This window comes from Temnothorax longispinosus, chromosome 5, assembly GCF_030848805.1.
Source record: "Temnothorax longispinosus isolate EJ_2023e chromosome 5, Tlon_JGU_v1, whole genome shotgun sequence".
NCBI classification, from domain to species: Eukaryota; Metazoa; Arthropoda; class Insecta; order Hymenoptera; family Formicidae; genus Temnothorax; species Temnothorax longispinosus.
In genome coordinates, this window is record NC_092362.1 from 3827533 (window position 1) to 3841379 (window position 13847).

At 42.4% G+C, this 13847-nt stretch overlaps 1 protein-coding gene across 16 annotated transcripts in view; it reads left to right on the forward strand.

The window, feature by feature from the left end:
* The window catches only part of Bru3 (bruno 3), a 620785-nt gene that overhangs the window by 580274 nt on the left and 26664 nt on the right, over positions 1–13847 (forward strand). For 12 of the 16 annotated variants that reach the window (XM_071779537.1, XM_071779535.1, XM_071779544.1 and 9 more), the window contains 4 exons: positions 7734–7874; positions 8387–8516; positions 11220–11387; positions 12403–12507. In XM_071779537.1, coding sequence (XP_071635638.1) covers positions 7734–7874; positions 8387–8516; positions 11220–11387; positions 12403–12507 — 544 coding nt within the window. The remainder of the gene's footprint in view (positions 1–7733; positions 7875–8386; positions 8517–11219; positions 11388–12402; positions 12508–13847) is intronic. The other 4 variants (XM_071779534.1, XM_071779543.1, XM_071779531.1 and 1 more) reach the window with 3 other exon arrangements.

Genomic DNA, 13847 nt, shown 5'->3' on the forward strand with positions numbered 1-13847 from the left:
AGACACCCTTAGGGACATATAGACGATTGTGATGCTCTTTATATCCGTACTCGTTGGCGTCTCTCGGCGCTCTTCTCATTAACCGAAGATACCGATCATGAATCCGATCAAAAGCTCTAGAGTATAAAAGTTGATGATATCTCTGCCCACGTCCTTGGAGCAAACATCTCAGCGTCGGAGTTTAGCTCGGAGGACCACAATATTGGGCAGGCCGTGCCAACGGAATGAAGCAATTACCCGCTGATTGGAGCCTCTCACGTTAGCCGCACCATCACACTTGCCAATCCGTTAGACGGTAATTTCAATAGATTCAACTGGAACCGCAAGACTGGCCGGAACGCCGATTGCCCCCCGTCCGCGTGATCCGTTCTCTGTTGAACCGAAATACAGGAGCGAGCGGTTCAATTCGTCGATGTATCGCAAATTACAAACAAATCGTTCCTTTTAAATGGAAAATAACTAATTGGAAAACCGTGTAAAATTTGTCAAATGTCATCAATTTGATAACATTGAAAAGTTTCGAGTACGTTCGCAAAGGACCAAACGGTAGCATACAGCAAGATGAGAAACGAGGCAATTTTACCCTTTGAATACGGAATAGTGCGAACTTTCGTGTGTATCGGGAGTCAGAACGGTTGCTGGGCCTGAATCTGTGCGGAGAGGGAGGGAGGGAGAAAGAGAATGGACGATCGTAGAAAAGAAGCGCGATCGACCGTGAGGGCCTGGGAGCCCATCAGCAAAATCCCGTCCTTAGTGCAGGATTCGAAGCGATTATTCGTGGCAGTAAGGCTCTTGTCGTGATTCCTCAAACGCGGCATTCTCCGTGCCGGATATGTTCGTATATCGATTCGACGATACCACCTTGTAACGGAGGGGGAGTCGGCGCACAGCGGCGACTTAATGTGCTTTAAATATAACACGAGAGAAAAAACTCTGACAATATTTGTTAAACCGCGGGGGAAGTTTCAGTCACACCACACGAAAGGCGATCCGCCAAACAAGTAACAGTTGTACTGGAGATAAAAGCAATGCAATTACGAGGCCGCCAAGGGAATTACTCAGGGAATGTCTTTAATTAAATGTTGGGAGCAGTTTCTGAGCCTCCGTTAATGCAGAGACAATTTCCTTCCATCCACTTTCCGTGCGCGCGCGCTATCCTAAACGAGAAAGGCAACATCCGGCCGGAGATGAAGAAACCCCTGTTTACGTCCACCTTACGTCCAGATCCGCAGATCTCTCGACTTAACGAAGTTTTAAAGTTCGCGTGCCTAATCGCGTCAATGTCCATTCGAAACCTTCGACAAGGTGCGACAGTTTATCTCGTCGACAAAAGTTGTTTTAAACTTTTAAAATATTAAGTTGGGTATATATTTTAAATCGGTTTAATATTTTAATAAATAGCATGACAAAGGAAATAATTATAAACACTTGCTAGATTTAATAGATTGCGATATATTAATTAATACGTTGAATGCCACAAAATATCTCAACATATACGCAATTTTTAGTTAGAGATTTAATCACGAGATTAATCGGAATCTGTGCTTGGCATTCAATGTGCTAAATTGGATTCCAAATAGATAGGGCAGGGATTCATCGTGTCAAGTTCCACAGAAGTGATAAGATACGATGGCCATCAATTGAAGTTATTCCAAACTTCAACGAATACAGAACCAGAGTCTCGAATGCCTACGAGCGAGTCGCAAGAATATTCGCGCTTCTCGATTGGAACGAGGAAAATTGAACAATGAAAGAGACGTCGTTTTGGTGCGGCGCGACAAAACACTTGACGCGATTTTTGCCTTTTATTACGAGGCATTTCCGGAAAATATATGTATGCGAGGGGAAGATCTCGGTGCGCGAGAAGCGTGGCGTTGGAGGGTTCGCGAGGCGTGACAAGAAATGTCACACGCTTCGGAAAGCATAACTACGTGAGGCCTGGTTGCATACCGCCACGTTGACACACACGCAGAGAGATACATATGTACATACGTACATATACAAACAAAATAAAGAAAGGGGACACCCTCGCGCCCGCGATGAGCGCGAAAATATTGAGAGCCTCCGGAGAAATATTGAGTATTACACCTCCGACTTGGAAACTTTTGTGCACGCAGAAAAGAATATCGAAAAGCACACGCTTTTCTGTTAAAACGTTAATTTGTAAAAAAAAATGTTACAGAAAAATAACCATTCACCACCATTCACAGAGCGTGTAAACCAGTTCGAAAAAGATCTAATCCTTCACACGAGAGAGTAAAGCCGTTTTATACCGACGTTTCGCATGACGGAATCATGATTTGTATAGGTCAATGGAAATGATAATCTACCACTATAATAATAATTGTGTGTATTCAAGTGATTATCAAGATTATCAAATAACTGCCTTTTTCTCAGCTTCCTCATAAGTAGGTATCTATAATGATACCTACTCATGAGGAAGCTGAGAAAAAGGCAGTTATTTCAGAAAAAGAACCCTATGTATACTCCACAGATAACGAGTACAAAGCAAAACAAAAAGTAAAGATAAAAAATATTTTCAATTTAGAAATTCAAAAACCATCAGGCGACGCGACGGATTTGTAATTACGCCTCACTACTCGTCGTCAAGGTTGTAGCCAGAAAAAAAAATTTGGGGGGGGAGGGATTCAGTGGGATCAACTCGGCGAACCAAGTCAAGACAAAAACGTTTTAAAGTAAAACTTTAAAGTAAAAATTTTAAAGTCGAACAATCGGAATTATCGAATTCTAATGGTTTGGATTTTGTACGTACTTCACAGTCAGAAAATTTGAAGTTATAATGTCAAATTAAATTTTTAAAACATTATTTTAACACAGATATCTGATTTTAAAATGCAAGGGAGAAAGCAATAAGCAATAAGAAAAAGAACCCTATGTATACTCCACAGATAACGAGTACAAAGCAAAACAAAAAGTAAAGATAAAAAATATTTTCAATTTAGAAATTCAAAAACCATCAGGCGACGCGACGGATTTGTAATTACGCCTCACTACTCGTCGTCAAGGTTGTAGCCATAAAAAAAATTTGGGGGGGGGAGGGATTCAGTGGGATCAACTCGGCGAACCAAGTCAAGACAAAAACGTTTTAAAGTAAAACTTTAAAGTAAAAAATCGATCGAATACCGAAATTGCGGAATTACGCCGGTGTTCAAGGCCGTAGCCAAGGGGGGGTCCGAGAGAGTTCTCAATTTTTTTACATTTTGTAATTTCTTGGGGTCTGAAACGTTGACATTTGATGAAAAAAGAGAGGAAGAGAGAGCAATAAGCGAGAGAGAAAGAGAGAAAGAGAGAGAGAGAGAGAGAGAGAGAGAGAGAGACGCGACGTAATCTCTTCTCGCGTATGCCAGAGATCGAATACCGAAATTGGTTAAACCTCGAACCTCGCCTCGAACGATATTGTACGAATCAAGTCGCGCTTAAAAAGGTGACGAAATCCGCTGCAGGACTGACAGGACAGCAAAATAAATAAATAAATAAATAATTACTTACCCCACGGTTGCCCCGCTGTCGCCCGATGCCATCCAGGCCTCCTCCTCCTCTCCTCGAGCCTCCTCCGTTGATCCGTTGTCGCATCTTCGTCGGCCCGGTCGGCCATCGGTGCACTCACTCACGACGCGACGCGACTCATTCACTCGCGAAAATCGACGATATCGTCGTTTATGATCGCGCGACACTTGACGACACTTTGCACGACACTCCCGGTATTAATCTCGCGACGCGGTACGTACTCAGGTACACGGCAACGGAAAAATTACGGCGGAGAAGCGACGAACGATGCTACCTATACGATAATACGCGATCCGCTTGACGCCCGTGCGGCCCGTGACGCCGACGTCCCGCAGCCCCCGCAGGTAGACGCTAAAATGGCGGAGAGAATTTCGTAAATCACGCGACCAACTTCACTCGTCACTCGCCACTCGCCAGAAGCAACCGTCGCGCGTCGCGAGAACGCTACACTTGCTGCTAAACTGCAATTAAATCGTCGATTTATGAACACTGTCTATCCCCTACAATCACCACTTACTCATCACCACACTATCAAGTACAAAGTTAAACGAACGACGTTAACAGACTGTGATGGGGCCCCGGATCGCGCTAATTAACCATGTAAACATGTAACGGCGCGGCATTACTTCCACACTCGTATCTTTCATTCGTCTTCCGAAAACGATGCGGACGACCCAACTTCACTTCGAAGCCGCGCGACACGACGCGAGGCGTGAGAGGCGAGAGGGGCGAGTCAAGTTGACGGTTGAGACCAATCATCCGAAAGAATGTGATCGAAAGTCAGTATTACCGAATACGATATACCTCGGTATCCGTATAAATTCCGCGAGACACATGTATATCACAGATCACAGTAATCCGAAATGTGGACGCGGGCGGGCGGGCGGCAGGCGCCGCGGCTAACGTAATGGCTTCTCGGCAGTCGGCGCACAAACAACTGAAAAAACTAGTAGGGAAAAAGTGGGGGTAGGTGACTCGGTTCTCCGAACGCGCGCTCGGCGCGCGTCGTGCCTAGTCACCTATCCCCACTCTACCCCTCCCTGCTCGCCGTCGCCGCCGTCGCCGCCGTCACCGCCGACAAGCTGCGGCGCCCGCGGCTTTGTCCGGACGTCACTGTTCTCGGAAATCTCGGAATGCCGCGCCGATACGCTGGTATTTCGTTTATCATGCGACAAATTTTTCAAGCACGTCGCTCGGTTGTAAGATAGAAAAGTTCTCGAGCCTCTAGAAATCCTCTATCTCGTAGCGAATCAGTACGCTTGACGACACATGAAATATCAGCCTTAATACACGAATCGCCGAGTCCGGCGCTGGCGGCTGAGAGATTACGGAAAACTGATCTGTCAAATAATTAGTTAATATATATGTGCCTCGCGGGATTTACACGGATACCGAGGTATGTCGCATTCGATAATACCGACTTACCGACTTAATTACGATCACATTCTTTCGGATAATCGATTTCGCTTCTCAACCGTCAACTTGACTCGCGTCTCGCGGCTCGGCGTGTTGGCGTGTGTCGCGCGGGGCTTAAAGCCTGTTCTACAATGAAAACGCAAAACTCTAGCCGCAACGTTGTCGCGACAGCCAATCAGAAGCGTCAATGGCAGAATGAAATTGCCGTCGTTTTCGGAGCGCGGATGAAAAAATGAGCGGACTCTAAATCGAGTAACGCCGCACCGTGTTTAATTAGAGATCACAATCTCTATTAACGTCGTACGTTTAATCGCGTAATTAATCGTGTTTTGATATTTAGTAATTGTGGCGGATAGACACAGTGTTCATAAATCGATGATTTAATTGCAGTTATCCGAAACCGTTTCACGAGCAGCAAGTGTAGCATCCGCGCGACGGTTCAGACGGTTGCTCCGGGCGAGTGGCGAGTGAAGTCAGCCGCGCGATTTACTAATTTCTCTCCGCCATTTTAGCGTCTACCTGCGGGACGGCAAGCGTCACGGGCGTCGAGCGGATCGAAAAGCTGTTCCCTTTCGCGTGAATTTTGTTTGCCGCGCCAACACGCATTCGGGTCGAAACGACGTAGGGGGGAGGGGGAAGCAAAAATAATGAAAGCAAAATTCGGCGCGGCGACACGAGCGAGTGTTTCTGACAGCGTCGATTGGCGCGTCGCACAAAATCACCCCGCTCTTTCATTTCAGAGGCGAACATTTAACGCGCACGCAGTACGTACCCCAACGCGTAGCATATCAGCATATGCATGCATTACGGCGAGAATGTCAGGGCAGACCGCCGCCGCCGCGCCGGGCTGCGTGCACACGGCTGAAAACGTTTCTCGTCAGGTTTGTCTTCGAAATCACCGAAGCGATGTCTCGATCGATCTGATATAGGAACGGGACACGATGTATCACAAGGTGATGGTCCGTGGAAATCTGTCAAGCGGATATATCGCGTTACCGGTCCGACTCTGACTATATGTGTCCTCGTCGTTAAATTACAAGCAATTGCACCACCATCCAGCGTGTGCGCTTCGCCGATGAATAACGGCCTCGAGCCTCGAGCCTTTTGTCGAGAATTACTGCAGGGTGAAGACAGTCGACCGATTATCGATATACGCTCTAGTTGTCGATGCAATAACAGTCGCGCCACAGATCGAACTTTTCCTTACAGATTTTTTATTTCATTGTCTATGCCGTTTTTAGCATAAACAGAATTAGATCTATTTTAAAATGATCGATAGTTTTGAAAGTTTTACACGCGACTCTTCATCCATCTCTTCGATTATTTGATTAAATTTAATTATTTTTATAAAAAGCTCTGGTTTAAAACGTCTAGTATTTTTAAATATTTAATTAATATCTTATCTATTTTTAATTGATTTAAATTTTGTGTGATAGCGTGTTATTGAACCGTTTAATTCGATCAACAATAGCACTATTACGGGTTTAATAATGATTAATTAACGAGCTCTTACATGTGCTACAGGGGTTGATTGTTTCAAGAATTTTCATGGAATAATTGCGTTTATTCATATCTTAAATTGAATTTATTTTTAACGTGTTTCTAACGAAATTTGTTTCTTGTTGCGTAACCATTTCTATGCGCGACACGAGGCTTTTGCGTGTAAAAGAGGAGATCGTTCGTCACGATAGTATCGATTTAATGTCAATTCATAAATCAGGATGGAATCAGTAAATGTTATATTAACATAAAAGTTATATTTGAATAAAATCATAAAAATCATGAATCAATCAGAAGAATTGATATGAATATTTTAATGTAATATATATTCTTTCATCGATTATTTTAAGCTTGTCGAAGAGGGACGTTGAGACAAAATCAAAAAGCTGCGTGAAACAAAAAAGAGGAGTGAGAAGAGGTGCACGCGAATAAAGCACGACGTGCGTCATGCGAAGTCGCGTGACCAAAGCTAGAAGTCTCGTTATACGCAAGTTGTAACACTACAAACGTTACATAAACTCAGAAACGCCCCGGCTAGCATTTGCATTGATGACGTGAATATAATGTATCACCGGGAGCTCTCGAATGCCGAGCTTTTCTCCGCAGCCACAATGGCCACTGACCACCTGTTGCCTTTCCATTTATATTTTAGACATCGTGAGAACGTCATCGCCTTGCATATCCTCACGAGCGTCTCGAAAGAAAAGAAGTCCTTTTTTTATGCAAAAGGATCGACGATCGTGAATCGTCTTATTCGTCTCGTATATGTTTTACACTTATATCTATAGTTCTTCACGTCTAGCGAGTATTATGCAAGATTTGCTTCTTGTGCAATAAATTTGATATTATTTTACATTATACATTTCTTTGAGAAAATTACGGTTATTATATAACCATCGAATTTTAATGATTTTAATCATAAATTCAATTATTAATGTTGAGATGCGTAGAAAAGCTTCATACGATTTCTAATTATGTTTCTACTATAATCAAACTTGCATAAGATTTAATGAAACTATTCAACTTTTTTTCTATCAAATGCAAAGAAATAAGCGCTATTTAAAAATATAGCTGCAGTATTAAAATCTTTGATTATTCGGTTACTTATAAAAACCCAATTAAAACAGTTTTTCAGTATTCTGGTTATAACACATGCTGTAAATAATAGCTCGTTAAGGAGGTCGTTAAAATGTGCATTTTAATCCTCGTACATCGTAAAAATCGTCATACCGTAAAAAATCTCGGCGTTATGAGAGCGAGAAATTAACAATCTTCATTATCTGTTGCAGGGTGCGTCATCCAGCATAGTGGTAAAATTCGCAGACACTGATAAAGAGAGACAGATAAGACGCATGCAGCAAATGGCCGGGAACATGAGCATCCTTAACCCCTTCTTCAATCATTTCGGCGCTTACAACGCTTACGCTCAGGTGGGTCGTGTTACCGTTAATGGCTCTCGCGTTACCGCATTACCGCCTTGTTGTCCTCGTTACCACGACTCACAATCTGCGATGGTTCGTCCCTCGTTACTCTCGGAAACGATCGGCCGAAACTCGATGCCGCGCGTTAACTCGGCATGCAAAGAGGTCCCTCGCAATCACCTCGCGCGTCTTAATTGTTCCCAGGTTTCAGTAAAAAGATAAATGTCATTTTAAAATTATTATATTTATAACAGTATACGCACATAATATAATATAAATATTCATCTGATGCTATCTCAAATACAATATTCCTTTCTTTATTAAGTTGATATAAAAATTTTTCTTAATAAAAGAGATAGGTTTCATTACGCGAATGTTCTTCAAGATTATATCCTTTTGTAAAGTTTTTGTTTGCAAAACTAATAATGAAGAAAAAAAAATTATATATATATATATATATATATATAAAATGCGGGAGAACGGTTTTTTTTTACAATATTAATATTCTCTTTATATTGTAGCAGCAAGCAGCGCTCATGGCAGCCGCGACTGCACAGGGAACGTACATCAATCCAATGACTGCGTTGGCAGCTGGACAATTACCGCATACATTGAACGGCATGCCAAATCCCGTGGTCCCACCAACCTCTGGTAAGCCTATACCCAGCTAAAAAAAAATAAGAATGCTGGATACCTCAAGACATGCAAATATTCGCGAGAGAATAACTCATTTATCGAGACATTATCTGAGATATTTTTAGGTCTTTATAAGAATAAAATTTGAAATTAAACAAAATTTTTTCGTAGAAACTTTTGAATTTTAAAAACATATATATATGTGTAACGTGGTTATAAACTGTATTCTTCTCTCGCAATAATATTTCATATTACATTATATTTTTCTATTACGTAGCGTTCCTTTTTTAATATATTTTAGATATGGATATATGTAGGGATATATGTAGACTTTACAATATTCTCGTTTAATCAAGAAGTGTTTATTCGATTGTTAAGTTAATACAAAATATTGAGTTATAATGAAATTATAATGTACACGCCTTGCTAATATTATAAAGAACGTTTGTCATGATATTTCCGACTGACAATTTAAGTACACGAAGATTACACGAAAACACATTTTTCCAATTTAGGTTAATCAATTTCAAGTTAATCAACTAACAGCACCAATCCGATAAAAACATGCATTTTATCGAGAAGGAAAGAAATACTCGAGGGCACACGAATTATCCGCCATCAATTCGATAGCCGTTCGATTTCAGTGATATAAAACATATCTCCCATCCGGTCGCCCTTTCTCCCTGGTCTGCTTCTCTATAATTTCCCTGGATTCTCGCGCGACAGACGAGGCGTGCAGTGGGGTTGCCTTATAACCGACTCGTAAATCAATACAACATTTTCATCGAACGTGACTCAAGCGAGAGATATTGCCGGTACCGTGAAACTTTATCGAAAGCTCGTTGTAGGGGAAGAAGAAAGCCAAAGAAACGCTCTCTTCCTTGCCCTTCTTTGCTCACACCTTCCTTTTCTTTTTTTCCTCTCGGCATCGCGATGCAAGAAACAACGGAGAGGTCGAAGTGCTGTAGAGAAGTAAAGTAAGCGCGGAAATCGGCTCCGTTATACGTCGAGTCTCATCGAGCGGAAGGTAATACCGTTTGATAGGGAAATAATATTTTATTTCTCCGCCGAAGCCCCTGGCTCCGCCGCATCCGTCCGCTTTACTCCGCACTGAAGATTACCGTAGCAGCGAGAGCTTTTATTTTCGACGAAACGACGACGTAACCGCAAACTGCGTGTATATACACACTGAGAAGAAAAAAGTTGATAATGTGATTAAATATTTTCAACTGATTATTATTTTTTAAATTAAAATATTTATGTATTTAAATTATATACAATATATACGACATATTAAATCTAACATGACTCAAATAAATATTTCAATTAAAAAAATAATAATCAGTTGAGAATATTTAGTCAAGTTAACATTTTTTTTCTCAGTGCAGGGTGGCATTGACAAGTAGATGACCTACATGCTCGGCTGTAATCTCAGAAGTAGAAGTTGAATTCTTTAATAATATCAAACTCAAAATAAAGTTACTTCAGTTAAAAATAAGTACTTCAATAAACTGTTTAAAGATTGGCTAAAGATTCTAACTTCTAGATGAGATATAGTTTTCGTTACAGTTTTATGAAATTCATATCATACAAAGTTTAATGAAGAAGCCTTGATCGCGTGTGCAACGTATTTTGCAGCATCGCCAAACGGTGCTCTCGCTGTAAGTCTCACCCTGTATAGAAACGCTTGACCTGCCTAACCGAATCGAAAATGCTGGAGCGTATATATCGTGCAGTCACGGAAGTTTAAGTTTACGACGTATCGTCATACTCAATGCACGTAACCGACTACGAGCGACGATGTGAGTGCATGCAACGTAATCCGGGCGTTATCGTGGCATGGAGATTCTTCTCCGTTCCCGATCTTCCACTTTTCGCAGACCCGATTCGAAAGTATTACAGTGTCGGTGTTCTCTTCTCTTTATCCGACAGCCAATTGTGACGTCTCTTTAGGGGACTTCTGAACTCGCCTCGCATCGAATGGGAGATTGTTGAGAATCATGTAATTTCAAAAAGTTAAATTAAATCATAAATTATTATTGTCGTGTGCCCTTGACTGCGTGTTTCCTGTAGTCATGTGTTAACTCGATAGAAATATACAACAGATGTTGCCCAAACATAATTATGTTTCATTACCTACGCCGAGTCATATTGACGTGACACCAAACGTTGGTTATCGGCGCGATCAATGCGTTATTAGCGCAACGCGAGGCTTTGATCGCTGATCCGAATCGCACCGTTGACACAGACAGGAGGCAAACTATTATCGATAAACACGACCTTTTCGCGTAAACTAGAATCGTAATTCAAGAACAAGTGTATAGCTGCAGTAATATCGTATAGCAAGAGTCGCACGTTACACAAAAGTTGCATGAAATGTACAAAGAGGAAGAAAAATTGAACGTAGCTTTTTGACTGAATCGACAGCTCCACGATATTAACTCCGAGTAAGGTTTTAGTCCATGAAATCGAATTCATCCGATAGTTTGTAATTCTTCAAATGCTGCGCGAGGCATACGGATCGTAAACGACCTTTTAGACGACCGACCAGTTATATGTTACATATAATATCTGTCGCAGAGGAAAAGCGAAAAGAGAGAAACAAGAAAAGCGGAGAGAATTAAAAATTGTGTGCGTCTCGATTAGATGCTTCGCTCATAAAGGATAATCGTGGTCGGTGTTGAAAGTGCAAGAGGGTAACCGGTGTGTACTGATCAGGTTTGCTCGTAGGTACCGGCACAGGGCAACCGGTTAACGGGGCACTACCGTCGTTACCGTCGCCAACGATGCCCAATTTTAACATGGCCGCTCAAACGCCGAACGGCCAGCCAGCAGGCTCGGATCCAGGTGTCTACACCAACGGAATACCGCAGACTTATGCGGGACGTGAGTATCAACTCAGGCGCAGCGTGCCGCCCCTGCGCAATACCCGGCCAATCGGCGCGGCGGCGGACTTTATTATTCCACGGGGATGTAAATAACTTCGCGCAGGCCAAGTACCATGCCAAGTACGCCGGGCGGTATATACTCGCGCGTCATACTTTTCCCGTACTTTGGCGAGGAAGCGACGTTACATTCATTGGCGTTTATTTGCGAGGAGAGCGAGGAATTAACGGCGACGTGTATGGGGTCCATACGCGGACGACCTACCATCAATGTGGGATTTTGCAGGTTCTTGCTAAGCGCGAGATTTACGTTCACGCAAGAGTGACTTAGCTCCGGCAACGAACAATTGAACTCGTAACAAGTAAATGAGTAAAAATTTATGGAGATCTTCTCTCTTTATATGTTTTTTCGATTATTCTCGGAGTTCTTTAGACTGAACCTCGGCTTTTACTTTCCAGAAAATTTATGATATATTGCATCTCCAGAAGAATATTATCACAACTTGAAAATTTACAATTTTCAGGAGAAAGAAAAACAAATTTAATTCAATTTAAAAATGACTTAAATTGAGTGATAATTTGACACTGTAAATTTAACAGTGTAGGTAATATTTTAGGCATACTATTTATGTGCTTAACTCAAAATCGAAAGTTTTTAGTTGTGACAGTATTCTTCTAGGGGTGTGATATAGATAAAAGATAAAAGATAAGTCACATCTGGATATATTGATCAAATTAAACTGTAGAACATTGATAAATTTTTAAAACGTTATTTAAATCAGGACTTTGCATACTAGAAAAGCGATGAATTCCAGCGATATTGCAACGTACAATCATTCTTATAGTCAATCCTTCATTAATCTTCGTCCTTTATCGCCATTCGGGTAGTCATTGCTAGTACGAGCGTATAGTCGGTGAAAATATCGAGCGGTATCGATTGGCATGGTGGATATTGCGACAGGGGCCTCTAGGCTAGGCCCCTTTCCCTGATAAGAGCTGAGCTTACTGAAGTGTAGATGCCCTCCATCTGTCCATTCCAGCGCAGGGGTTGGCCAACGGGGAGGCGGCACTTCAGCATGCCGCCGCGTATCCTGGAATGCAGGCTTATGCTGGAGTGGCCGGTAAGTGTTTCTCTAGCTTCAATTTTTATCTCTCTACGGCTTGTCAAGATGCTGTCTACCCTGTCCGTGTCTTCCGTGCAATGACTGTAGCGCGTTTCGTCCATCCAGCTCCACGTCCAAGCAGACTCACGGATATTATCGACGTGAAAGTAGACGCGCAATAGTGAGACGAATACGTTTTTGTCCGTCGTTCGTCTCCATGGAGTTTATTCTCAATCGAGCAAATAATTTCACGTAAACGGTGATATTGCATTTATCATAATTTAATATCGATCGATTATGAATTATTGTATTTGAACGGAATTATAACGACACAGAACGCAAATTCTTTCTACGTAAATTTAAAATAAAAATACACGAGTGTGTATTACCCGTACTTCTATTACATTCCAATCACTCTCGGTAATGAGAGGGGCGTTTAACAAATTCCCGCGTTTACGCCACTCGATCGAATACCGTTGTTATATATGTGTTTTAGCGTTGTTCTGTAATTTCGTATTATCGTAACATTTCGCATTATCGCGGAATTCGCGGCATCAGTTTTAACGCACGGTAGATATAAACACTTTGCGTACTCGTCTCGTCCCGGATGTTGCCTATCGCGATCTTGAGCAGGTCGAAAAGCATGCGCGCGAGATATACGTCGGAGAGATCGTCTGTATACGTAAAAGGGAAAAATGCATCGGGGAACGTCCAACGTTTACGTGCTTTTATCCGGGCGCCGTCGGAGCACTTACCTGCGAAAAAATTCGATTTTCGCTGATCGCGTTGCTGGTTGTTTGCATGCAACTATGGGCCGCATGCGTATACACACCGTATATGTACACGTCATACATGATCGTGTACGCGTCAACGTTTCGTTCTATAATGCTTCTGCTGTGGTGCTACGATGTACTTCGATGTCCTTCTAAATGTACTTCGTGTACATATTATATTGTAGTTTTACACGTTTACACGTATCCTCCCGTGCATGCTCTCCCTCACCAACGCCAACGGCGAAATTATTCGCCATCGACCGTCGACTGTTGCAGCGTCAAAGTGCAGCGCAAATTATGATCCAATAGAACCCGGCAAAGTGGATGATCTCGTTTCACGGATAATCAACGTCTCGATGGACCTATACTTCTATTACATTCCAATCACTCTCGGTAACGGGAGGGCGTTTAACAAATTCCGCGTTTACGCGTCCACTCGATCCGGATACCGTTGTTCGCTTATCGGATGCGGAAGTACAATCGAGAGCAACGAGAAGAAAGGAGATGTCACCTCGTGTCTCGCCCGTGTCACCGACCACGTCCCCCCTTTCGTGTCTCTCAACGTGCCCTCCATCGTATCGGCGG